Source organism: Lepus europaeus, chromosome 5, assembly GCF_033115175.1.
Source record: "Lepus europaeus isolate LE1 chromosome 5, mLepTim1.pri, whole genome shotgun sequence".
Classification (NCBI taxonomy): Eukaryota; Metazoa; Chordata; class Mammalia; order Lagomorpha; family Leporidae; genus Lepus; species Lepus europaeus.
In genome coordinates this window covers 11,480,626-11,506,179 of record NC_084831.1, presented here as the reverse complement: position 1 = coordinate 11,506,179, position 25,554 = coordinate 11,480,626, and the positions used below count along the sequence as shown (strand labels likewise).

General features: G+C 53.1%; 1 protein-coding gene across 1 annotated transcript in view; it reads left to right on the top strand.

Annotated features, from left to right (window-relative positions):
* The window catches only part of SDHB (succinate dehydrogenase complex iron sulfur subunit B), a 33,520-nt gene extending 8,532 nt beyond the window's left edge, over positions 1–24,988 (top strand). The window contains exons 2-8 of the mRNA XM_062190515.1: positions 3,262–3,389; positions 16,475–16,560; positions 18,046–18,182; positions 19,862–19,978; positions 22,072–22,173; positions 23,117–23,239; positions 24,765–24,988. Coding sequence (XP_062046499.1) covers positions 3,262–3,389; positions 16,475–16,560; positions 18,046–18,182; positions 19,862–19,978; positions 22,072–22,173; positions 23,117–23,239; positions 24,765–24,842 — 771 coding nt within the window. The 3' untranslated portion in view covers positions 24,843–24,988. The remainder of the gene's footprint in view (positions 1–3,261; positions 3,390–16,474; positions 16,561–18,045; positions 18,183–19,861; positions 19,979–22,071; positions 22,174–23,116; positions 23,240–24,764) is intronic.
* The last annotated feature ends 566 nt before the right edge of the window (positions 24,989–25,554 follow it).

Below are 25,554 nucleotides of genomic sequence, written 5' to 3'. Positions count from 1 at the left end.
CCTGCATCTATCCGAAGCCAAGAGCTAAGAGTTTCTTCTGGGTCTCCTACATACGTGCAGGGGCCCAAGGGCTTGGGCCATTGTCTGCTTTCCCAGGCCATAGCAGAGAGCTTGCTCAGAAGTGGAGCAGCCAAGACTTGAACCGGTGCCCATATGGGACGCTGGCACTACAGGCAGCAGCTTTACCTGCTACGCAACAGCACCAGCCCCAAATAATTAAATCTTTATCAAAGAAAAAGGGCAACGTCCGGCCCCTCGTGCTGAGGGTCTGCATCTTGATGTTGCTCACAGGTCTCTGCTCCAGGGGAGACTGAGTGAGGACTGTGTGGCGTCTCAGCAATGCTGCTCACAGTGCACGTGAACCTATAGTTACTTCCAAATGAAAATGGCACTGTTTTTATAAAGCAGCAAATGGAGTACCATGTGTGAGTTTCACACAGCTGTGTAGAGTGAGAGACGCTAGACTGCGTCCATTTACTTATCTGTGGAAGGCAGATTGCTCACTGTACAAAGCAGGGCAGATGCTGGAGGCGGGGAGGGGGACAGATGGAGAGCGGCACAAGAGAGCTTTTGTTTCTCAGTTTTTGTTTTTTTTAGAAAGACATGCTACAACGCCAGCCCCTGAAAGAAGCAGAAAGAGATCAGAGAGAGAGCTTCCATCTGCTGGGTCATTCCCCAGATGCTTGCAATGCTGGGGCAGGCCAGACAAACCAGGTGTGCATCGCTAGGGAGGTGGGTTTAGAGTGGAGCCGGGACTTGAACCCTGGCCTCTGATGTGGAATGAGGGCACTCCAAGCAGCATCTAGCCACTGCACTAAATGCCCACCCTGAGAGACCTTTTTGGATGGAAGCCTTCTGCCATAATTGTGGTGGGGTTATACGAGTTTGTAAGAACTCATAAATTATGCATTTAAAATGGTGGTGAGCGTTGTGGTGCAGAGGTTAAGCCACCAGTGGCAGCACCTGCACCCCGTGTCAAAGTGCTGGTTCGAATCTCAGCTGCTCCACTTCTGATCCAGCTTCCTGCTAACTTAAGCTAGGAGACAGTGATGATGCCCAAGTGCTTGGCCTCTGCCACCTGTGTGGGAGATCTGGGGGGACCTCCTGGCTCCTGGCTGCAGCCTGGCCCAGCCCTAACGTTGGGGCATTTGGGAATGAACCAGCGGCTGGGAAGTGTCTGTCCCTCTGCCTTTCAAGTAAATGGCAATAAATAAACATTAAAAAATTCTTGGATCCTGTTGTAATACACTATACCTTATCACATCCAACAAGACCAAAAAAGAGCTAAATTAAGCATGCGAGTTGGCTAGAAGGAGCTACCTTCGGCATCTTTCCTCTTTTCACTTCCTTTGCAGACCACAAGGTGGCATTGGCCAAACATCCATGTTTTTCAAAATGGCGTTCCTGGTGGAAAATGTTCGTTGTAGACGGACTTTGCCTTTGTTAATGACCTTGGCCAGCTTGGTGATAACGCACAGCTTCATCTTCACTTTCATTTTCCTATACTTGTTCTCCTTTCGCACTGAGAGCTGACGTTTGTATTTTCAGGTCTAGTTAATTTGGGGCGCTTTTACCAGCAAATAATATTAGTGCATATTTTGGCAATTAGTCCATTAACCTTTGGTTTTTTTCTTGCTTTGACAGTTTATAAAGGAATTGTCTGGCCTGAAATGTGGTGTGAATTTTTCTAGATACAAAATGAGGTTTAGTGTAGGGTTGCTGTTTGGACTGTCTCCCCGTCTCCGTGTAGCTCAGCATGACCAGGTGTGGTCTCGGCCTTGTTGCATCTGCTTAGGCAAGGAAATGCTTCAAGGACCCTGGAATGGGGCCAGCTTAGGAGAAAATGCCATACAGAGGGGGCATTTGTTTGTAAACGGTTGTACTATTGAGCCTTTTAAGGTTTTTTTTTTAAAAAAACACCACGTATTTATGTCAGTCTCAAGCTCAGCTTTTCCTCTTTTCTTCACTCCATCCTAACTGGGCTGACTGCTGTATGCAGAGGCCTGACAAGGCATGCTGGGAGATGTGAAGGTAACCCATCTCGTGCCCTTGAGGAGCGGAGGCCGCAGACCTGAGGACGTGCGTGGGTCAGTGGCCAAGTACAGTGTTCAGAACACGTCTTGGAGCAGGCGGACCTGGCCTGTGGTGCTGGCTCTCTGCTCTCATCTTTAACATGAGGATTCGGTGCAGTAGTTAGTACAGAGCACTTAATATGGTGCCTGGCAGTAAAATAAATAAATAAAGTAGTGGCTGTGAAATGGGTATGAATTTAAATATAAAACTTTTGGTGGCAACAGCACCTTTTTACAAACGTGTCCTTATGAGGAAGCAGTTGTTGGGGGAGGGGAAGGTGGTATCAGAGGCCCCCCTACTTCCCAGCAGTCCCTGTTGCCACAGGATTCCTTGGCCCCCCATCAGGGTCCCTCTGGCAGAGACTGTAAGTTCTAGGAGAAGAGAACATTCTGAATGGGACCATCACAGCGAGAGAACCCTGCTCCTTGTTCCCTAAAGTTGTTTTGTGGTCACGTGCAGTGTGCACCTTGCTTTCTGCCCTGGGTTAGAAACGCCAGGATCCCATGGTTTGCTAACTGCAGTGGCTCTCTGACTAGTTTCCCAGATCCAGTCTGGGGATTCTCCTTTTATAACCAACGGTAAACTGATGTTATCCCTCCCCTGACCAAACACGTTTATTGGCAGCAGCTCACTGCCCTTAGGATAAGATCAGAACTCAGCTCAGAGGTCTCTGGCCTCTCTCACATCTGCGTCCCCTTCCTCTCTCCCACTGCCCGCCTCCTGCCAGCCCCTGCTCAGACCCTCCCGTGTGCCCTGTGTTCCTCCCCGGGCCTTACACGTGCTGTCCCTCAGCCTACAGCAAGCCCCTCCCTGTGCAAGACTCGGCACCCGTGTCACCTGACCTCCGGCACGAGTTCAGGTCTCCTGTGTGCGTCCAGAGCTCCTGTGCTTTCCCGTCACTGTCACTCTCACACTGGGCTGTGAATACTCAGTTTCACTCTTGTTCAAGACCCGGTAAGCTTTGTGAAGGCGAAGGTCTGTCTACTTCCAATGCTGTTCACCAGGTCCAGTGCGGCGCATGGAGTGTAATGGGGTCCTGTTTGCTGGCTGCTGGCTGCCTGGGCCTCCCCAGGAAGACTGCGTCTGTAATGGGTGGGTCCTGTCCAGTATCGCGTCAGCTAAATGAGGAATTGTCTTGCATTGTTAATGTTGTTGTTTTCTTTTTTTGTGAACTTTTTGACATTTCAGGCCTGCCGAGAGGCCCAGACAGCTGCAGCCACAGCCCCTCGAATCAAAAAATTTGCCATTTACAGATGGGACCCAGACAAGGCTGGAGATAAACCGCGCATGCAGACGTACGAAATTGATCTGAACAAGTGAGTATCTCTGTGAGCCAGGTCCCTTTGTTTTTGTTTTTAGTTTTTGGTTTTTTTTTTTTTTTTAAGATTTTATTTACTTATTTGAGAGGTAGAATTACAGACAGTGAGAGGGAGAACCAGAGAGAAAGGTCTTCCGTCCACAATTCACTCCCCAAGTGGCCGCAACGGCCGGAGCTAAACCAATCCGAAGCCAGTAAGTTCTTCCCAGTTTCCCATGCGTGTGTAGGGGCACGAGCACTTGGGCCATCTTCTGCTGCTTTCCCAGGCCATTGTGACCTGGGGAGTGAACCAGCAGATGGAAGGACTCCCCCCCCCCCCCCCCCCCGCGTCTCTGTAACTCTGCCTCTCAGATAAATAAATCTTTTAAAAAAAATCTGAGCTTATCCAGTGACTGGACTCTGTCATCTGTCTTGACAACAAAATGAGGCAAGTGTCTGTTTCAGAAAGATTATATCAAGAAAAAGAGTCTTGTATGATTCCTTTTCTTCACCAAATAAAAGGATGACAAATTGTAGAGTAGCTGAAGTTACTTGACAAGTTTGTGAAGTGCTCAGTATTCCATTCCATTCTATGTGTCTGGGCCTTTGTCTCCCAGTATAATGAGGAACACCAGAACCGTGGCTAGAATGATGAGAGGGCACAGTGGAGATACGGGGTTTTTTTTCTGTTGCCATGTGAGCCAGCTCCTGGAGACTTAGTGACTTTATCACTTAACTGTAAACTTAACTCTTGCAGTTCTTTTTTTTTTTTTTTTTTTTTTTTTTTTGAGAGGTATCGTTAGAGACAAAGAGAAAGGTCTTCCTTCCATTGTTTGACCCCACAAATGGCTGCTACGGCTGGTGCTGCACTGATCCGGAGCCAGGAGCCAGGTGCTTCTTCCTGGTCTCCCATGCAGGTGCAGGGGCCCAGCACTTGGGCCATCCTCCACTGCCTTCCCGGGCCACAGCAGAGAGCTGGACTGGAAGAGGAACAACCAGGACAGAATCCGGCGCCGCAGGCAGAGAATTAACCAAGTGAGCCATGGTGCCGGCCCCTCTTACAGTTCTATGGGTCAGGAGACTGCTGTGGGGCTCAGCAGACTAAAACGGGGTATCAGGCTGCATTTTTCCTGGAGACGAGGGGAAACCTCTTCTGTTCTTTTGGGCTTTTGGCGGAGTTTGGTTCTTGCAGCTGTGTGCCCAAGGCACTATTTTCCTGGCTGAAGCCTGAGGGCAAACCCAGCGTCTACAGGCTGCCCCGTTCTTTGGCTCGCGGCCCCTTCCTGCAACCTCAAGACCAGGAACAGCAGGTTTGAGGCCTTCTGCGTGTTGCATCTCAGAACCACTCTTCCATCCTCTCGCACTTCTGCAGAATACCACAGGTAGCCAAGGGGAGGGAAGACCAGAGAGCCAGGCTCCAGCCTCCTGCCTGTGCCGCACCTCCGCCAGCACAGCCAGGCGGCTGGCCTGTTTGTTTTATTTGTAAACAGTAAGCTTTAAAAATATCTATATGAAAGACAGAACAGCAAAGGAGTAGACAGGCAGAGATCTGTCCGCTGATTTACTCCCCAGACTAAACAGGCAGAGCTGGGCCAGGTCCAAGCCAGGAGCCGGGAGCTCCATCCTGGTCTCCCACACAGGAACCAAGCACTTGGACCATCGTCTGCTGCAGCCAGATACATTAGTGGGAAGCTGGATTAGAGGCAGAGGCGGGGGCTGGCACTGTGATGTAGGTACAGCCGCCGCCTGCAGGCCGGTATCCCTTCTGAGAACCGGCTCCAGTCCCAGCTGCTCCATTTCCTATCCAGCTCTCTGCTATGGTTGAGAAAAGCAGTAGAAGAAGGCCCAAGTCCTTGGGCCCCTGCTCCCACCTGGGAGACCTGGAAGAAGCTCCTGGCTCCTGGCTCCTGGCTTTGGATTGGCCGTCTAGGGAGTGAACCAGTGAATGAAAGACCTCTCTCTGCCTCTGCCTCTGCCTCTCCATCTCTTCCTTTCAAATAATAAATAAATCTATTTAAAAAAAAAAAAAAAAGCAGAGGCAGGACTCAATCCCAGGTATCCCAAGTGGCAGCCTCTCCTGCTGTGCCGCAGTACCCTCCCCGAGTGAGTTGTTTTTTTTTTGTTTTTTTTTGTTTTTTTTTTTGTTTTTTTTAACAAAAGCTCCCATGAGATACAAAAAAAGGTTTGGAAAACCTTAATCTAAGTGCTTCAACTTTCAGTATCAAATGAGATTCTGTATTAATAAGATAGAATTGATAGACAGCTTCAGGCAAAAGTATCAGATACTCAACAACCAAAACTCCTTAGCAAAACTCAAAGAAGTAGAAATTGTGTAGTCCGCATTTTTTTTAAAGATTTATTTATTTATTTGAAAGAGTTGGGGGCAAGGAGAGGGAGAGTTATCGCTCTTCCATCCTCTGGCTCACTCTCCAGATGGCCACAATGGCCAGCAGTAATGCCAAGCTGATGCCAGAAGCCAGGAGCTTCATCTGGGTCTCCCACATGGGTGGCACGGGCCCAAACACTTGCTTTTCTTAGGCCATTAGCAGTGAGCTGAATAGGAAGTGGAGCAGCCAGGACACTAACCGGTGCCCATATGGGAAGCTGGCATTGCAGGGGCAGCTTTACCCCCTACACCAGTGTCCACATTTTCTTGCCATAATGCAGTAAAACCAAGAATACGTATTTCGGAGCAGGTATTTGGTACAGTGGTTAGGACACAGGCTGGGCACCTGCATCCCATGTCAGAGTGCCTGGGTCTGAGCTCCAGCTCCACCCTGGTTCCAGCTTCCCGTTACTGGACATCCTGGGAGGCAGTGGGATGGCTCAAGTGGTTGGGTTTCTGCTGCCCATGTGGGTAGTGCGCATTGATGTCCTGGCTCCCAGCTTCAGCCTGGCCCAGCCTCAGCCATTGCAGACACTTAGGAGTAAGCCAGCAAATGCGAGCTGTCTCCCTTTCTCTCTCTCTCTCTGCCTCACAAATTAAAAAAAAAAAAAAAAATTAAGGAATGCATATTTCAAATATAATCAGGGGGTAGGCTTTTGGTGTAGCAGTTAGGCCACCACTTGGGCTGCCTGTATTCCATATCAGAGTTTCTGGGTTCAAGTCCCAGCTCCACTTCCAATTCCAGGTTCCTGCTGATGTGCACCCTGGGAGACAGCAGGTGGTGGCTCAGGTGCTGGGGTCCCTGCCACCCACACGGGAGACCCTGATTGAGTTCTGGGCTCTCAGCTTCCGCCTGGCCAAACCCCAGCTGTTGCAGGCATTTGGGGAGTGAACTGGCAGATGGACAGTAATCTCTGTCATTCTTATTCTCTCTCTGCCTTTCAAATAAGATGAAAATAAATAAAAAATGTTAAAGAATAAAATAACATCAAAAGCCCTAACTGCCTAGAAATTAAAATCACTTCAAATAGCTATTGATCAAGAAAAAAATTGGGAGCCGGCGCTGTGGTATAGTGGGTAAAGCCACCACCTGCAGTGCTGGCATCCCATTTGGGCGCCTGTTCAAGTACTAGCTGCTCCACTTCTGATCCAGCTTCCTGCTAATGTGCCTGGGAGAGCAGCAAAAGATGGCCCAAGTCCTTGGGCCCCCGTGCCCATATGGGAGACCCAAAAGAAGCTCCAGGCTCCTGGCTTCAGATTGGCCCAACTCTGGCCATTGCGACCATTTGAGGGTGAACCAACAAATGGAAGACCTCTCTCTCTGCTTTTGCCTCTCTGTAGTTCTGCCTTTCAAATAAATAAGTTTCAAAAAAAGACAATTATTAAAATATTACTAAATATCTAGAAAATAACATTGCAGATCAAAACTTGCAGCATATGGCTAAGATTGTAAGAGTTAAATTCATAACTTTTTTAATACAAAAATTTAAAGAATGATAGAGTTCACTTCCAGTCATGGCAGAATAGCTCTCATGAGATTAACTGTTCCACAAATAAGAATTACGGACCAAATAAAATGTAAGAAACAGCTACGTGGAGGACTGGAGAGTGACTGGCAGTAGGCAGACACTGGAAGGGAGCTGACTTTGGAAGAATGGTATGCTTCTGGGTGGGTTTGCTGTTGTAGCGTGGTGTGGCCTGCGGGCAGAGCCCAGTTGGTATGGGGAGTATAAGGACTATAACTACAGTGTTGCTACTTTGAACAACCAGAGGGTGAGTTGGGGCCATCACAACAACTGGAAATATGGGGGAAATCACACAGAGGAGGAGCCCCAAATTCTGTTTCTGAACCTGCCCAAATCTCGAGTTCAGCCATATTAATTGCCAGGTAAGGCAACACAAAAAAAAATCAACCATCTCCCAAAAAACCAGTTTATTTTCCATAGCATGGATTCAGGAGATACAACATACAATGTAAAACTGCTGACTGAACAGAGAGACAGTGAAACATGACTCACACCTAAAAAGACAATCAGCGGAGACGGAAGTGGACTGCATGTGTTTCCCTGCAGAAGTGGCCGTGTTGAGCACTACTCCGGTGGTGGTATTGGGGCTGGGGCCTTTGTGAGGTAATGAGGCGGAGGCCTGTAGTGGGTAATTAGTGCCCTTAGAGGAAGAGACACAGGGCCGGTGCTTGGTGTAGCGGTTAGGACGCTGCTGGGACGCTCACGCCCCACATGTGCCAGGCTCAGGTTCAGCTGTGCTCCCAGTGCCAGCTCCCAGCGAATGTGCACTCTGGGAGGCAACAGGTGCGACCCAAGTAGTTGGAGTCCCGCCACCCACAGGGGACCTGGGCTGAGTCCTGGCTCCTGGCTTAGACCTGGCCCATCCCTGTGAGTTGCAAGCATTTGGGGAGTGAACCAGTGGATGGGAAATCTCTGTCTCTGCCTTCAAATGAGTAAAAATGTTTAAAAGTGATCTCACCCTTAAGAAGGAAAAGACGCCGCTGTCTTTCCGAGCACACGCCTGCGGAGGCCACGTGAAGACACGTGGGGAGCCTCACCGGAGGGCGGCCAGACTCACCCCTGGTCTCACAGTGGCTTCCCAGCCTCCCGAACACTGAGAGAGAAGCTGCTGTCCCTTAAGCCACCCAGCATGTGGTGTTTTGCGATGGCCTTGAAGTAACTGGTTGGATTTAGCTGGCAAGGATTTTAAAGCAATTATTGTATAATTTTGTGTGTGTGGATTAAGAAAAATATGCTCTTAATGAGATGGGAACTCTTAGCTGAGAAATAAGCTACTAAAGTGGCCAAATGGCAAGTCTGGAGCTGAAGGACAGCGTATTGGGCAGAGCATCCCCTGGCTGGCCTCACAGCAGGGAGGAGGTGAGAGAGGACTCAGGGAGCTTGAAAATGAATTTCCCGTTCTTACAAGATCAGGGAGAAAGTAAAGATTTTCAAAAAAGAGCAGCGCCTCGGTGATCCATGGAACAGCATCAGAAGGCCTCACACACGTGTAGTTGAAGCAAAAGTAATGTAAACGAAGAACTCACAGCCAAGAATTTACCAGGCTTGGGGTGCAGCAGGCTAAACCGCTGCATTGTTAACACCTCATACGAGCACCAGTTCGAGCACCAGTTCGTATTTCAACTGCTCCGCTTCCAACACAGTTAGCCGCTGCTGATGGGCCTGGGAAAGCAGTGGGAGGTGGCCGGCTTGGGCCCTTGCCACCCGAATAGGAGACCCCAGTGGAGTTCCTGGCTCTTGCCTTCAGCTGACTCAGCCCAGGCTGTTGCAGCCATCTGGGGAGTGAACCAGTGGATGGAAGATCTCTCTGTCTGTGTGTCTCACTCTCTAACTCTGCTTTTTTTTTTTTTTTTTTTTTTTTTTTTTTTTTTTTTTTGACAGGCAGAGTGGATAGTGAGAGAGAGAGACAGAGAGAAAGGTCTTCCTTTGCCGTTGATTCACCCTCCAATGGCCGCTGCGGCCGGCGCATCGCGCTGATCCGAAGCCAGGAGCCAGATGCTTCTCCTGGTCTCCCATGCGGGTGCAGGGCCCAAGGGCTTGGGCCATCCTCCACTGCCTTCCCGGGCCACAGCAGAGAGCTGGCCTGGAAGAGGGGCAACCGGGATAGAACCCAGTGTGCTGGCGCCGCAAGGCGAAGGATTAGCCTGTTAAGCCACGGTGCCGGCCTTCTAACTCTGCTTTTTAAATAAATCTTTAAACAGTAAATCTTGAAAACGATAATGCATATTCAGAAAACTTAGTGAACCTCAAACAAAATAAATACAAAGAAAACTCCAGCCAGGCCTGTGCTCAACCAGAGGCTGGTGGCGTGGCACATGGGGCAAGCCGCCACCTGCAATGCCATCCTCCTGTATGGAAGCACTGATCCGGGTCCTGGTTTCCTGCTCATGGGCCCAGAAGGCATTGGATAATGGCTGCAGCACTGGGCACCTGCCGCCTACCTGGAAGGACTTCCTGGCTCCCAGCTCCTGGCTCTGCCCTGGCCCAACCAGGGCCATCACGAGCATATGGGGAGTAAACAGCAAAGGGAAGAAACTCTCTGCCCACCCCCACCCCCCCCCCCCGCCCCGTCCCTCTAGCACTGCTTCTCAAATAAATCTTCTAAAAAAAAAAAAAAGTAGATGACCAAAATAAATCCAAAGCCAGAAGAATGGAAATGAAATAATAAAGAACAACAGTCAGTGAAGAGGAAAAAAAAAACTAGTAAAGTTAACAAAATGAAAAATTGTTTCTTTGAAAATGTCAGTAAAATTAACTTGTAGGCAGACTGGTCAAAGAGAAGAGAAGGTGAAATCAGAACATGAGGAGCTAATCGGTACCGAGCCTGTAAACACCAAGAGGCTATTATGGGTGACTGTGGTGACAGCTGCAGCAGCTTCGGTGACATGAGCTGATGCCTTGAGACACTGAGGTCAGGGGGAACTGAACGCGCACGGCTGGGTCCACAGGGAAGCCGAATGCGCTATCCGGAACCTTCCCGCAAAGAAGGCACCAGGCCGAAGTGGCTAATACCAGCCTTACACACGTTTCTTCTAGAGAACAGTGATTCCTCACCGTCTGTTAGATGAGGCTAGCATAACTGACAGCAGAACATAACAGATACTACAGAATGGCAGATTACAAGGCGCTATCCTTCGTGGACGTAAAAGTACTCAACAAAGTTTTAGCAAATCAGATCTAGCAGTCTATAAAAATAATGTTTTGTGTGACCAAGTTCGGGATTTATCCCTGAAGTGTAAAATTGGTTGAACATTTGTAAATGAGTCAGTGTAATTCACCCAGTTAGCGGACTGCAGGAGGAAAGCCATTTAATCATTTCAATATATGCAGAAAAACATTGGGCAAAATTAAGAATTCACTCTTGATTTTTAAAAATGACAGTGGGAAAGGAGAACTAATGAAAGAAAAAATTCAAAATGACAGTAGATTAGGATGATAATTTTTATTTTTTTCCACAATAAAACTATCAGGAATTTGAATTATAAGGAAGTCCTAATTTTGCTTGAATAATCCCAGTGGTATTTAAAATTGTCTTATCTGTGAGAAATCTACTTACTCCTAGCGTGCTTAACTATGAATATTAAAAGCTTTCCTGTGAGATCAGGAACAAGGAAAGGACATCCACTCCCCACTGATATTTACCATTGCACTGGGGCTGCTAGCCAGCACATTAAAGGCAAATAAAAGTGAAAGACATCAAGATTAGAAAGGAGGAAATAAAACTCAGCCCAGTCTCAGGTTAACACACTGTTTATATAGCAAATCCCAAGGGCAGGTGTGTGGCACGGCAGTTAACACTGCTTGGCACTTGCGCGTCCTCGCTCAGTGACTGGGTTCAAGTTCCAGTGCTGCGTCCAGTTCCGGCTTCCTGCCAGCTCCTCCTGGGAGGCAGCAGGTGATGCTCCGGTTGCTGCATCCCGGCCACCGCCGTGTAAGACCTGTGTTGATTTCTGGGTTCCTGGCTTTGGCTTGGCCTAGACCCCAGGCTGTCGTAGGTGTTTGGGGAATGAACTAGTGTTTGGAGGTTTGATCTCTGTCTCTCTGCCTTTCAAATACAATTTTTTTAATTAAAAATCTACATAACTATAAGAAAGTAATAAATTCAGCAAGATTACAGGATATAAGGTCAATATGGAAAAACTTTATACTAGTATCAAACATTCAAAATTTTACTGGAAGTTTCTAGTCATGAAACTAAACAGGAAAAAGGAATACAAGGAAATTGGAATAAACAAAAACTATTTTCCTGGGTAACATGATCTTGTCTATAGAAAATCTAAGAAGTTCATTTTAAAAAAAGTACCTATTAAAGCTAGTAAATGAATTCATCAAGGTTATTGTCACAAGTTAAGTACACAAAAATCAAATGTACTCCACATAGGAGACCCGAAAGAAGCTCCTGGCTTCAGTCTGACGCAGCCATGTTGGGAGTGAACCAGCAGATGGAAGGCCTCTGTCGCTCTCTGTCACTCTGCCTTTCAAATAAATAAAATGAATCTTTAAAAACGTCGATTGTGCTTCACTTTGATTATGTATAATTTGTCCGTCTTTCTTTCTGTGTCTGCTAATCTTCATTTTATGTTGCATCCCATTTTAGGTTTAGTTCTGTTTCTTTCTAATCCTACCCAGAAACTCAACTTTTGAATCCTACTTACAGCTATATTATTCTGTTTTCATGGCAGCATAATTTTTTATTAAATATTTGCAAAATATTGCTATGTAACATATCAGAAGATAAACATTTTTTTTTCTTTAAGATTTATTTATTTACTTGAAAGGCAGTGTTATAGAGAGAGATTTTCTGTCTGCTGCATCACTCCCCAAATGGCCACAGCACCTAGGACTAGGCCAGGAACTCCTGAAGCCAGAAACTCCATTCAGTTCTTCCACAAGCATTTGGGCCAACCTCTGCTGCTTTCCCAGGCCATTAGCAGGGAGCTGGATCAGAAGTGGAGCAGCTGGGACTTGAACCGGTGCCCGTACGGGATGCTGGAGCTGCAGGCAGCAGCTTAACCTGCTGCCCAACAGTGCCAGCCCTCGCTTTTCTAATCCTATTGAATTACAAAGAAAATGAACTCTACTAGTAACTGTAAAAAACAATAGGCTGCCGCGGCTCACTAGGCTAATCCTCTGCCTGCGGCGCCGGCACACCAGGTTCTAGTCCCGGTCGGGGCGCCGGATTCTGTCCCGGTTGCCCCTCTTCCAGGCCAGCTCTCTGCTGTGGCCAGGGAGTGCAGTGGAGGATGGCCCAGGTGCTTGGGCCCTGCACCCCATGGGAGACCAGAAGAAGCACCTGGCTCCTGGCTTCGGATCAGCGCCATGCGCCGGCTGCAGCGCACCAGCCGTGGCGGCCATTGGAGGGTGAACCAACGGCAAAGGAAGACCTTTCTCTCTGTCTCTCTCTGTCTCACTGTCCACTCTGCCTATCAAAAAAATAAAGCTAAAAAATAAAAAGTTTCAAAAAAAAAAAAAACAGAAAATAATTGTATTGCTATACATTAGCAAGGAACAATCTTAAAATGAAAAAAATTATTCCATTTACAGTAGAGTCCAAAAGAATAGAACACTGGTGCTGAGGGCCAGCGCTGTGGGTAAAGCCGCCGCCTGCAGTACCAGCATCCCATATGGGCGCTAGTTTTGAGTCCCAGTTGCTCCACTTCTGATCCAGCTGTCTGCTGTGGCCTGGGAGAACAGTAGAAGATGGCCCAAGTGCTTGGGCCCCTGCACCCACGTGGGAGACCAGGAAGAGGCTCCTGGCTCCTGGCTAAGGATCTGTGCAGCTCTGGCATTGTAGCCAATTGGGGAGTGAACCAGCAAGTGGAAGACTTCCCCCTCCCTCTCTCTCTCCCTCCCTCCCTCTCTGGTTTGAGTCCCAGCTACTTTGCTTCCAGTCCAGCTCTAGTGTAAGATGGCTGAAGTACATGGGTCCCTGCCACAAACGTGGGAGACCCGGATGGAGTTGTAGGCTCCTGACTTTGGCCTTACCCAGCCCTGGCTGTTGCAGCCATTTGGGGAGTGAACCAGCAGATGGAAGATCTCTCTTCCTGTCTCTGTCACTCTGCCTTTGAAATTTAAAAAAAAAAAAATTTTTTTTTAAAGAATAGATATTTAGGAACAAATTTAACAGAAGTACAAGACTTGTGCACTGAAACTTTAAACATTGTCAGAAAATTAAGGGAGGCCTAGATCATTGGGACGTCATCCTGTGTTGTGGGTTACATTGTCAGAGAATTAAGGAGGCCTAGATCATTGGGACGTCGTCCTGTGTTGTGGGTTACAAGACCTAACGTAGACGTGGCACATTCAGTACGATTGATATCAAAGTTCCTCCTGCCTTTTGTGCAGAAGTCAGCATGCGTTCCAAAGCAGCCGCACATCTGTGTACAGACATGTCACGTGCAGTGTTGTATGTAACACGGAGGATTTTAAACCTCCCAAGGTCTTTCTGTAGGGAAAGCCTCGCGTCCTCCCGTGGGCTGCCCCGCGCTGGAGTACCTGGGGTTGATTCCCAGCTGGTGCTCCTGAGGTCAGCTTCCTGCTAATGCAGCAGTGATGCGCGAGTAATCGGGTCCTTCTCCACGTACGAGACCTGGACTAAGGACCTGGCTCCTGGCCTCGGTCCAGCTCAGCCCAGCCCTGGCCATTGCAGGCATCTGGGGGCTGAGCCAGCAAATGGGAACTCTTTTCTTTCTCTCTTTACTTCCACATAAGTGAAAAAAAGTTTTAAACCAGAAAAATGTGATTTATGATATTATTTTGTAGGTGAGAAAATATATACAGAATTTTTTATTATTTATTTGAAAGGCAGAGGGAGATCTTCCAGCCACTGGTGTATTCCCAAATACCAGGTCTTGGCCTAGTTGAAGCCAGAAGCCAGATACCTAATCTGGGTCCCCTACCTGGCGGCAGGGACACAAGTACTCGAACCATTACCTGCTGCTTCCCAGGATGCTAGCTAGCAGGAAGCTGGATCAGAAGCAGAGCTGAGAGTCACACCCAGGGAATCCAAAACGCGATGTGGGTGTCTTAAGCAGTGTCCCAACAGCTGCGCTGAACACTTCCTGTGAACTGTGTAATAGTGCCCATGTGGTGTACTTTTTCATGGAACAGTTTTAAAGGAGAGGCTTTGACTTTACCACTTTGTATTTAGAATGTTTGTAAGATGCAAATACTAGCTTTGTTCATTTTAGAAACAGAGTCATAGTTGATAATGTGGCTAGGACAAGAGTAGGCAGGTCATTAGGATTAAAAAAATAATAATAATTCTGGGACCGGTGCCATGGCACGTAGGTTAATCCTCTGCCTGTGATGCGAGCATCCCATGTGGGCGCCAGTTCTAGTCCCGGCTGCTCCACTTCCGAACCAGCTCTCTGCTGTGGGCTGGGAAACAGTAGAAGATGGCCCAAGTCCTCGGGCCCCTGCATCCACATGGGAGACCGGGAGGAAGCTCCTGGCTTTGGATCAGCACAGCTCCAGCCATTGCAACCATTTGGAGAGTGAACCAACAGAAGGAAGACCTTTCTCTCTGTCTCTCCCTCTCATTGTAACTTTAAAAAAAAAAAAGGGGGGGGGGGGCTTCACTTTATTCTATAAGATTCTAGTATAGGCTGCAAGAGGGAAATGTTATAAATCAAAAGCAAATGAGGGTCTAGTCAGTGATTTGGAGCAGTTAATTAACAGTTTTTACTATTTGGGGAGAATAATTTAAAATGTTTTAACGTAGAAGAAGATTGCAAATATCCATCAAACCTCTGTCCAGGGAGCGGACTTGTTAGGCTTGTTAGTACCGTGGGAGCAGGTGTTCCGCTTTATCAGTGGAAACATTTAAAGCTCACATGTGTTTAAAATTCCATTACCAGAATTACAAGTCACACAGTAAATCCCGAAGGGGAAGGGGCAGGATTAGCAACAGATAAATACTTGATAGGTTCAAAGAGTCCCAAGAACCCAAAAAACAGAGAACACAGGCCGGCTAAGTCTGCAGTGGCCCCTGGGGCAGAAGCTCCACATGGGTGGCAGTGTTCATCTGTTCCGTCCAGTGTATCTCTAGCCCCCAGAATACCTAGGCAGAGTAGGCCTTCAGTCAGTAATTGGTGCATGAAGACAAATGCATGATAAATGGCCAGCCTCTGTAGCACTCAGAGATGGCGGCAGCACTTGTCCATGATCAGGGCAGCGAAGATTTTTAAGATTAAGTTCCGTGTGAGCAAGGGTTCCGGGGAAGGGAAGTCTGCCTGTTGCTGGCAGAAATACAGCTAATACCAAAGGAAATGCAGGGGCCATGTTTCTTTAAATCTCATGCATAGAAACTTAGAGGAATGAGTACTGATGCCACCCAGGAAACAGCGTTGTTGAGCACTTGCCTGTATGCCAGATACTGTGAAAATTAGGAGATTTTATCTAACCCCATGGTGATCCTGTGCCATTGATATTAATCCCACTTTACAGACAAACACAGTCAATCACAGTCTACGTGATGATTATCATAGTTTAACTGATTTGTGCTGCAGACGCTGCGCTAAGTATCTCGTGGATGAACTCAGGTCCAGACATCCTGTGAGATGCAGGTGCTGTTGCCTGTGTCATAGATGAGACACTGGGACACAGATTATGTCATTGGCCTCTGAGTGCGTTGGTGGCTGAGCCAGGGTTTAGACCAGGCTCTTGGATTCCAGGCCTGCGCTGCTGTCCCAGGCCTACGGCACCGTTCTTAGCACCACACAACTGCCCCCACACGTCCTGAATGCAGCAATTTGGATTGGGGGCTGTGGGCAATGTATGTTCTCCTCCTCTTGGATATATATTCTGTTCTCCTTATATATTGTGTGTTACTAACCACTTTGGCTACTTATGTCCTGGATCCTAAAAAAGAAACTAAAATTTTAAATAAGTTATTTGGGAAAAGTTTGGAGGGAGCTTTTAAAGTGGAAGACAACAGCTGCAGTGGCTCGGAGTTTTCTGCCAACTTAGGCGTTGCTCTGCTGCTCCTGAGTGTCCGCGTCCTGGAAGGGTGTGTGCAGTGGTCACCTACGTGTCCCCGTGCGGCGCTCACCGCGCACAAGAGTACAGAAAGGCCTCTGAGTGTGGTCTCAGAGGGCAAGTGCGTGGCACGTCCAGGAGTCTCAGTCATTGCGATGAAGGGTGGGGCGGTTGAACCTGACATATGTGACGCCTGGCTGTTTCCTTTGTCAGATGCGGTCCCATGGTGTTAGACGCTTTAATCAAGATTAAGAATGAAATTGATTCTACCTTGACCTTCCGAAGATCATGCAGAGAAGGTGAGCGTTTCATTCCTCTTGGCCCGGGCCCCGTGGTCTGCTTCTCGGGGGACTCGGCCCGGCTGCACTGCAGAGAAGCCCTGGAAAGCAGCCGCAGGGGCGGCGAGGCTCTGCTTCCCTTGCGTGGGGAGGTGAGCCCGAGCTTGAGCCCGCTGCAGGTTCTGGTTCTGTGCCTGCTGTCGCCTGATTTCTGCATCTGCCGCGCCTGTGAGCTGACGCCGTGCGCAGTGCTGAGCTCTGTGAGGAGGCAGTGGGCACGTCCAGCCGGCACTTGCACAGACTTACACCTGTCTTGCAGGCACCGGCTAGCCTTTTTTTTTTTTTTAAAGACTTATTTATTTATTTGAAATCAGAGTTACACAGAGGGGAGAGGGAGAGGTCTTCCATCCGCTGGTTCACTCCCCAGTTGGCCGCGATGGCTGGAGCTGCACTGAACCGAAGCCAGGAGCTTCTTCCAGGTCTCCCAGGGGCCCAAGGACTTGGGCCATCTTCTACTGCTTTCCCAGCCCACAGCAGAGAGCTGGATCGGAAGTGGAGCAGCCGGGACTTGAACCGGCACCCACATGGGATGCCGGCACCACAGGTGGCAGCTTTACCCACTACGCTACAGCCGTTGGTTCACCCTCCAATGGCCACCGTGCCGGTGCACTGCAGCCGGCGCACCGCGCTGATCTGATGGCAGGAGCCAGGTGTTTATCCTGGTCTCCCATGGGGTGCAGGGCCCAAGCACTTGGGCCATCCTCCACTGCACTCCCGGGCCACAGCAGAGAGCTGGCCTGGAAGAGGGGCAACCGGGACAGGATCGGTGCCCCGACCGGGACTAGAACCCGGTGTGCCGGCGCCGCAAGGCATAGGATTAGCCTAGTGAGCCGTGGCACCGGCTTACATTGTCATTTTTAAACTCTAAAGCGTCTGGGCCGTTTTCCTGCACAGGAAGTAGGCCCAGACAGAAAATCCTCTCTCCGGGCCCTTGGCCAGCACCGTGCATTGCTTTGCTTTCGCAGTAGTTGGTTCTGCTCCTCAGAGTCCGTGCTGGGTTTGCTGATGTGAGCTCGAGTCCCAGAGCAGCCGCGCCCCTCAACTGGTAGGGGTGTGGAGGAAGAACTGGACCCTGATGGCCCGTGTCCAGGCCTCCGTGTTAGGATGACCAGGCCAGGGTCGCTTTGCTTTAGGTGTTACCTTTGTTCAAATCAGAGTTCCCAAAACTGGCTTGGACATAGCGGAAGCTGTGTTTCCTCCTAAAACACGTGACTTGCGCGGAGCTAGAGCAGTGTGGGGACTCCAGACCTGACTCAGCCTGTGCTTTCTAACCTCGTGGTCGCCTCGCGGTCACAGAAGGTTTCCAGAGCTCCAGTGTCCACGCTGTTGGTAGGGAGAGGAAAGGGAGAAAGGGCTGCAGGCGTGTTCCCGGCAGCCTCCTCCCGGAGGCGGGGTACACGGCTGTGAACGTGGGAGGGCGTGGTCAAGCGCGTCTCCTTCTCGCAGGCATCTGTGGCTCTTGTGCCATGAACATCAACGGAGGCAACACTCTGGCGTGCACGCGGAGGATCGACACCAACCTCGATAAAGTCTCAAAAATCTACCCTCTCCCGCATATGTACGTGATCAAGGACCTCGTGCCCGTGAGTCCCCGTCTCTTATGTTCTTTGCAGGGGGTGGTGCTTATGTTTATTTATTAGAAAGGCGGAGTCAGAGATTGATCGTCCATCTGCTGGTTCACTACTCAAATGGCCACAACAGCCAGGGCTGGGCCAGCCCAAAGCCAGGAGCCCAGATCTTCGGGGTCTCCCACATGGATGCAGAGGCCCAAGCACTTGCGTCGTATTCCAGTGCTTTCCCAGGTTCCTTAGCAGGGAGCTGGATCAAAGCGAAGCGGCTGGGTCTCAAACCGGTGCCCATACGGGACACCCATGTCACAGGCAGGGGCTTAACCTGGCCCCAGGCTTGTTTTGTTTTGTTTTTGTTTTTAAGATTTACTAATTTATTTGTTTGAAAGGCAGAACAACAGAGAGAGTGAGCCTCCATCCACAGGGTCACTCCCCAAGTGGCCACAGCAGCAGGGGCTGGGCCAGGCCAAAAGGAGCCGGGAATTCACCCCGGGTCTCCTACATGGGTAGCAGGAGCCCAAGGACTTGGGCATCTTTCCCACGTGCATTAGCAGGCTTGGAAGTAGAACGGCCGGGACTTAAACCAGCCCTCAGGTGTGGGTGCTGGTGTTGGAAGCTGCAGCCCCATAGAACTGTGTGATGGGCTGTCTGCCTGTGTATGGCCAGAGGAGGACCTCGGTGTCCACCCAGTGTCACCGGGAGGGTTAGGGAAATCCCCGGATCTGAGACCGTTGGCCTCAGTTTAATTAAAGAATTTGAATAGCAGAAGTTAAGCACCACGGAAATCCTCCAGCGGCTCATTTGCCGAGGTCCTTGTGGGAATAGCGGCACAGAATCCGAGTGCTGGGACTGCCCCGGAAACGGAGCTTGTGGAGCCCAGCAAGGAGAGCAGCAGCTGCTCCTGTGGGCTCCCGTCCTGCGTGGGCTCCCGTCCTGCGTGGGCTTCCGTCCTGCGTGGGCCTCCCATCCTGCGTGGGCTCCCGTCCTGCGTGGGCATCCCGTCCTGCGTGGGCGTCCCGTCCTGCGTGGGTGTCCTGTCCCTGCGTGGGCTCCCGTCCTGCGTGGGTGTCCTGTCCCTGCGTGGGCCTCCCGTCCTGTCCCTGCGTGGGCTCCCGTCCTGCGTGGGCCTCCCGTCCTGCGTGGGCTCCCGTCCTGCGTGGGCCTCCCGTCCTGTGTGGGCTCCTGTCCCTGCGTGGGCTCCCGTCCTGCGTGGGCCTCCCATCCTGCGTGGGCTCCTATCCCTGCGTGGGCTCCTGTCCCTGTGTGGGCTCCCGTCCTGTGTGGGTGTCCTGTCCCTGCGTGGGCTCCTGTCCCTGTGTGGGCTCCCCGTGCCTGCGTGGGCTCCTGTCCCTGTGTGGGCTCCCGTCCTGTGTGGGTGTCCTGTCCCTGCATGGGCTCCCCGTCCCTGTGTGGGCGTCCCATTCCTGCGTGGGCTCCCCGTCCTGCGTGGGCTCCCCGTCCTGCATGGGCATCTCATCCTGCCTCCTGCACTGGCCCCCTTCGCTAACTGGCTGTGTCCAAGGGTGGGCACAGAGAGCGTGTCCTGGGTCCGTGAGGGGGAGAGCGGGCCCACTCTGCCCCTGCAGCCTGTGTGTGCTCTGACTCGTGTGTGTCACGGGCAGAGGGGAAGGCGGCCTGCAGGAACGCGGGGTGGGTAGGGTCTGACCTGGGCCTCCCCTTCCTCTTGGCCACAGGACCTGAGCAACTTCTACGCACAGTACAAATCGATCGAGCCCTACTTGAAGAAGAAGGACGAGTCGCAGGGGGGCAAGCAGCAGTACCTGCAGTCCATCGAGGAGCGGGAGAAGCTGGTCAGTAGCTCCTGCCTGCTGGCCTGGCTGGGGGGTTCACTGCAGAGTGTGTGCCGGGAACGTGGCAGAGCAGTGGCAGCACGCGGCGGTAACCGACCATTCAGTGTATTCTGGAGAGGGAGCTCTTGAAGCAGAGACAGCTCTCCCATCTGCGTTCACTCCCCAGACGCTCACCACAGCCAAAGCCAGGAGCCAGGAGCGCCACCTGGATCTCCGTGTGGGGAGCAGGGACCTAGGGACCTGAGCCATCACCTGTACTTCCCGGGGTGCACATCAACAGGAAATGGGAGTGGGGAGTGGAGCAGGTGCACCTGCTTACCCCTTGCACCCTGGAGAGGACATGTAATGGCATCTGCTCTGAGGGGCGCCTGCCCTCCTCTTGGGGCCAGGTGGGCGCTAGGAGCCCTCGGGCCCAGAATGGACCCAGGAGCCGGCGCTGTGCCCTGCGAGGGAGGCCGGTTGTTGCCGTGGTGCCATTCATCCTTCCCAGGAGTCCATGGAAGCTGCCTCCCTTTTAAAAGTTGGCTGTTACATCGGAGCTGTTCTCACCCCAGACAGAATAAAACACAGATGCGGCATCTGCACCCCAGCTGCCACCTGCTGTTTATAGGCAGACGGGAGCGGGAGCCTTGCTCTCTGCCGACGCCGTCTTTAGGGGTTGGTGTGGGGTGGCTGCTGCGCCTGCTGCAGGCCGAATATCTTCCGGGGGCGGCACAGGGCCGGCTGGCTCAGTCCCTTTCTTCTACACGACCTTACCTGCTCTAAGACTTTCTCCTTCCCCGACTTCTCTTCCTGGAGAGGAGCAGGGGCTGGGGCTGCGTGCAGGTCGCGGCACCACGCTGCCTTGCTCAGAGCCGCGCTGTCCTGAGAGGGCCTCTCTGCTTGTTGGCCAGCGGCCGTGTCTCTCCTTCCTGGGTCCCTAGATGCTGACACGTGATCCTTTCTCACTAAATAGGAGTCGTGTGGGTGAAAAGCTGAATTCACGTCAGACCCTGGGGAGTGTTTAGCCTCCTCTGCTCTGCCCCATAGAACCCGAGGAGAGGGCCGTCCTGAGCCACGGCCGTGACGGGCAGCAGCGCGGCACTGGTGCAAGTCCAGGAGCCGCTGGCGACTCCGCCAAGCGCACCAGAGCACCCTGCTCCCGGCCGCTTCCGACTCCACGGAGCCTCACGCCCCCGGAGTCCAGCATGGAGCCAGCCGCTCTGGCCCAGCTGGTCGCCCGGCATTCCACTGCTGGGCACGTCTCCTTGATGTGGTTCCCTGGGGCAGACGGATCCCCCGAGCGTGTTGCACTCATTCAGATACCAAACACCACCTGGGTAGCATTTTTTGCTCTTTAAATTAGTATGTCAAACCTAACAAATAATTGAAAAATACAGGGAATTTTTTTTAATTTACTTACTTGGAAAGAGAGAGAGAGAGGAAAATCTTCCATCCGCTGGTTCACTCCCAAATGTCTGCAGCAGCCAGAGCTGGGCCAGACCAAAGGAGGGCCTGGAACTGGGGCTGGATCTCCTGCGTGGGCGCAGGCGCCCGGGCGTTTGAGCCATCGCCTGCCGCCTCCCAGGACGTGCCTTAGCCCTCCGTCTGCTCCTCTGACCCAGTCTGTGGTTTCCAAAGTCAGAGGTAGGGTTGCTCAGAAGGGGTCGGGCAGTAGGCGTGAGAGAGCCGCGAGCCGGAGTCAGACCCCCGGGGCCCATTCCTGACCTGAGGGTCCCCAGGGGCCCCGCGTGGAGAGCGCGTGGGGCCTTGGCGGGGGCTGAGGTCCCTGCTGAGCCAGGGGCAGGCACTGCAGTGGCTGCCAGGGCGCGTCCTCCGCTCCGCCCGCGTGCCGGCTGCTGCCTTTCTGTTTCTGTTTTTGTTGATTTCACTTTTTGGGAAGTGAGAGGTTATTAAGGAGGAAGTACTTGGATTTAAGGTCTCTGGACTGTCGTCCAGCACTGTTTACGTTTCGATTACAAGAGCTTTTTATGAACCTGATACGTGTGCGGAGCACCCCTTGGACTCTGCCAAGAACACGCCCGCGCACGGGACACGGAGCCCGCGCACGGAGCCCATGCACGGAGCCGACGCCGCCTCCCCTCTGCCCGCAGGACGGCCTGTACGAGTGCATCCTCTGTGCCTGCTGCAGCACCAGCTGCCCCAGCTACTGGTGGAACGGGGACAAGTACCTGGGGCCTGCCGTGCTCATGCAGGTGAGGGGCCTCCCCTGAAGCGGCGGGGGGCGGGGTGCAGCTTCCGGCGCCGGGTTTCCCAGTGGGATCACTCAGTGTTGTCGGCCGCGTCGTGCCCGCGTGACTGCCAGGCTGCAGCATGCCTTTGGGTCACTGCTTTGCGGCAGACCGTGCCTTGCAGGGGTCTAGAGTGGTTCCCTGTGCCGCTGGCCGTGCCCGTCCTCCGCCCGTGTCTGTGAGAAGGCTCCCGCGCCCTCTCCTTTCGGGCAGCTGGGAAAAGGTGGCGAGCGACAGCCCTGAGCGAGGGGCCGCGTGGGGCTCCGCTGGCGTTCACCACGGGCCCGGCTCACTGCAGCGAGGTCACCGGCCTTGTTCCCAGAAAGCTGTGGGCTTGCAGGGTTGTGGTCTGTGCTTTCCAGAAGCCCGAAGACAACTTCCCGTTCTCGCTTTCCTGATTGTATGACCACGAGCACGGTATGACTCCTGGCCTCGGACAGGTTGAGTAATGAGTGCAGTCCTGTTTGTCACTTGCACCGGGTGACCTGAGGCGCTGAGACACGAGGGGGTCCTGTCGGTTGTGCTGCCGGAGCAGGCCCAGCGATGCTGTGGTCAGTCCCCCTCGGCGAGCTGGCCTCAGGCTGCCGGGTCCACCAAGTGGGACAGAGACTGCGTCTGGACAGGACTGGCCCGTCATCAGTTCATTCCCTCAGTGAGAGTCCAGCGTGGACAGGTGTGAGGACAGCCACGTGCGGCAGGCCGTCGGCGAGCACAGTGAAATCGTTAGGCGGTGCTCGTGAGCTGGGGTTTAGCTCCTGGGTGCCAGGCACAGCGTGGACCAGGGAGCGGGGGTCATTGGTGGAGCGAGGCACGAGGCTGCGCTCCCGGGTACCCGTGCAGCACTGTTGCACCGGGCTGTTTGGCCTGTAACTTGGCAGCCCTGCTAACCTGTCCCCGGTCTTCCCAGGCCTACCGCTGGATGATCGACTCCAGAGACGACTTCACAGAGGAGCGCCTGGCCAAGCTGCAGGACCCCTTCTCGCTGTACCGCTGCCACACCATCATGAACTGCACGAGGACCTGCCCCAAGGTGCCGTGCGCCTGCAGGGGCGGGGGGCGGGGCCAGAGCAGCTCAGCTCAGCTCGGAGCTGCAGGAGCGCACTCACTCGGGCCGCCTCTGGGGACACGGGCACTGGAGGAAGCAGGGTGCCCATGGATCTGCGGGCGGGAGCCTGTCTTCAGCCAAGGGCCATCCAAAATGGGCAGCTGCGGGGACTCAAGTCCCTGCTTGTCCCCGCCGTCCTGAGTCGACCGCTGACCTCTGTGCTCCGGTCGCCAGCCCGTTCGTTCTGTGAGCCTGGAGAGCTTATCTCTGACTCAGGGCTCAGCTCCCCGGCCTCCGGCCCCTGCTTCCCGCACACACGGCTGCCTCTGGCTGGCCCGGTCTGGACACTGCCCCGTGACACGCCCAAGGCTCCAGCCCCTGCCTCTCAGCACCTCTCAGCTTCTGTTCCTCGCGCTTGTCCAGCTCTGTTGCCGTGTGGGGGCTGTGGCCAGCTGCCCTTCAGTCGGGCGCCCGTGCTGGTGCCGTGGGCCTGAGCCGGGGGCAGGAGGAGGGCGAGGGCCGGGTGGCCCCTTCAAGCCGAGGCTGCCGTGACAGCAAGGTGGCAGGCTGGGGTCATGGCCGGCAGTTAGAGATGACAGCTGTCTTAGAAAATGTGGATACTCAGTGCCTCCTTCCTTCTTGCCTGGAAACAGCTGTGCCCCTGCCCTCAGGACAGGCTGTGGGTGTGGTGGGGAGAGCGTGGCTCCTGCGCTGGGTTGCCTGGTCCCTCGGGCTGCGGGCTGTGTGCCGTGTGCCGTGCACCCTGACCTCGGGCTGCTGTGTCATGAGTGCGCAGAGCCCGCGCCACCTTCCTGCCGCCACCCCTGAGCCGTCGGGGAGAGTGTCTCCCGCCAGCGTCGAGCAGCCGCCTTCTCTCCTGCTCGCTCCCCAAGGTCTCTCCTGCCGGTTGCTTTTTCCTGGGGTCCCAGGGCTGGGGCTGGCCTTCACGGCCTCAGCTGAGTCCTCTGATCTTCCCAGGGACGTGCAGGCCTGCCTCCCTGCTGTGACGCTGGCGCTCACCGGCTGACTCCCCGGGCCCCTGCACAGCAGGCACACGGTGCGAAGGCAGCCTGCAGCTGGCAGCAGTGGCCCCGGCCACACAGGCTCTGGCTGGCGTTTAGGAAGGGTTGGCGAGCGAGCCTCCTCCTGCTGCTGCCGACGCGGGGTCATGACGACAGAGGTCTCCGGTGCCGGGCTGATATTGACATTGGCCTGTGGGCCGAGACGCGACGCTGTCCTGGGTGAGCAGCGGAGCGCAGGCGCCCTGCCCTGTTGGCCTGCTGGCGTGAGCCGCGCCAGGAGCCAGCCACGTGGCAGGGTGGCCGGGGAGCTGAGCGGTGCCCAGTGTCTGAAGGCAGAGAGCGTGCCCTCAGCCAGGCCTGGGCTTGGAGGCCTCGACTTGCATTCACTTAGCTCTGACCCTGGCCAGCCGGGAGCCTTCCCAGGGCCTCAGGGCTCCTGTCCCCGCCGGCACTGCTCACCAGTTGGTGTTGATCCTCTTCTCCTCCAGGGCCTGAACCCAGGGAAAGCCATTGCTGAAATCAAGAAGATGATGGCCACCTACAAGGAGAAGCGAGCTTCGGCTTGACGCCTCCTCGGCTGAGGGCCCCTGAGCGGCTCGGGCCCAGCGTGATTTATGTCTGATTGACTCCTCCGAAGGTGTTGATTTTCCATGAACACAGCACGTATGGAAATGTTAAGATAAATAAATGCTTCTCTACTTTATTAACAAAAGCAAGTCCGTCCCTGTTTCAGAGGAATGTGACGTGCCAGGAGTCACTGTCCCTTTGATTGGCTGGCTGGCTGGCTGGCTGGCTGGCTGATTGACTGGCTGGCTGGCTGGCTGGCTGGCTGGCTGGCTGATTGACTGGCTGGCTGGCTGGCTGGCTGGCTGGTTGGAGAGGCGCAGACAGCTCCCATCCATGGGTTCACTTCCCAGATGCCACCAACAGCTCACCTCGCAGGTGGGTGGCCGCAGTCAGGTGCTGGGGCTGGGAGTCCAGCCCAGGTACGCCAGGGTGGGGCGAAGGCCCCTGACTGGCCTCTCAACCCCTGGGCTAACCTCGCACCCTGGTGTCGTCCCGGGAGAGATGGACTCCAGGACTGAGCCCCTGGGGAGCAGGGGCCGGGGGGAAGGGGGTGGTGGAAACAGCCTGGAGCTGACGTCGGCTGGGCCTGCCCCAACCGCTGCACAACCTTGGGCGTCTGCCTTTGCCTCTTTGCTGCTCCAGTTGCCCACTGTAAACGGGGCTCCTGCTTGTTCGTGCCTCACCCGCCGGGCACTCACCCGCCCGGCGCTT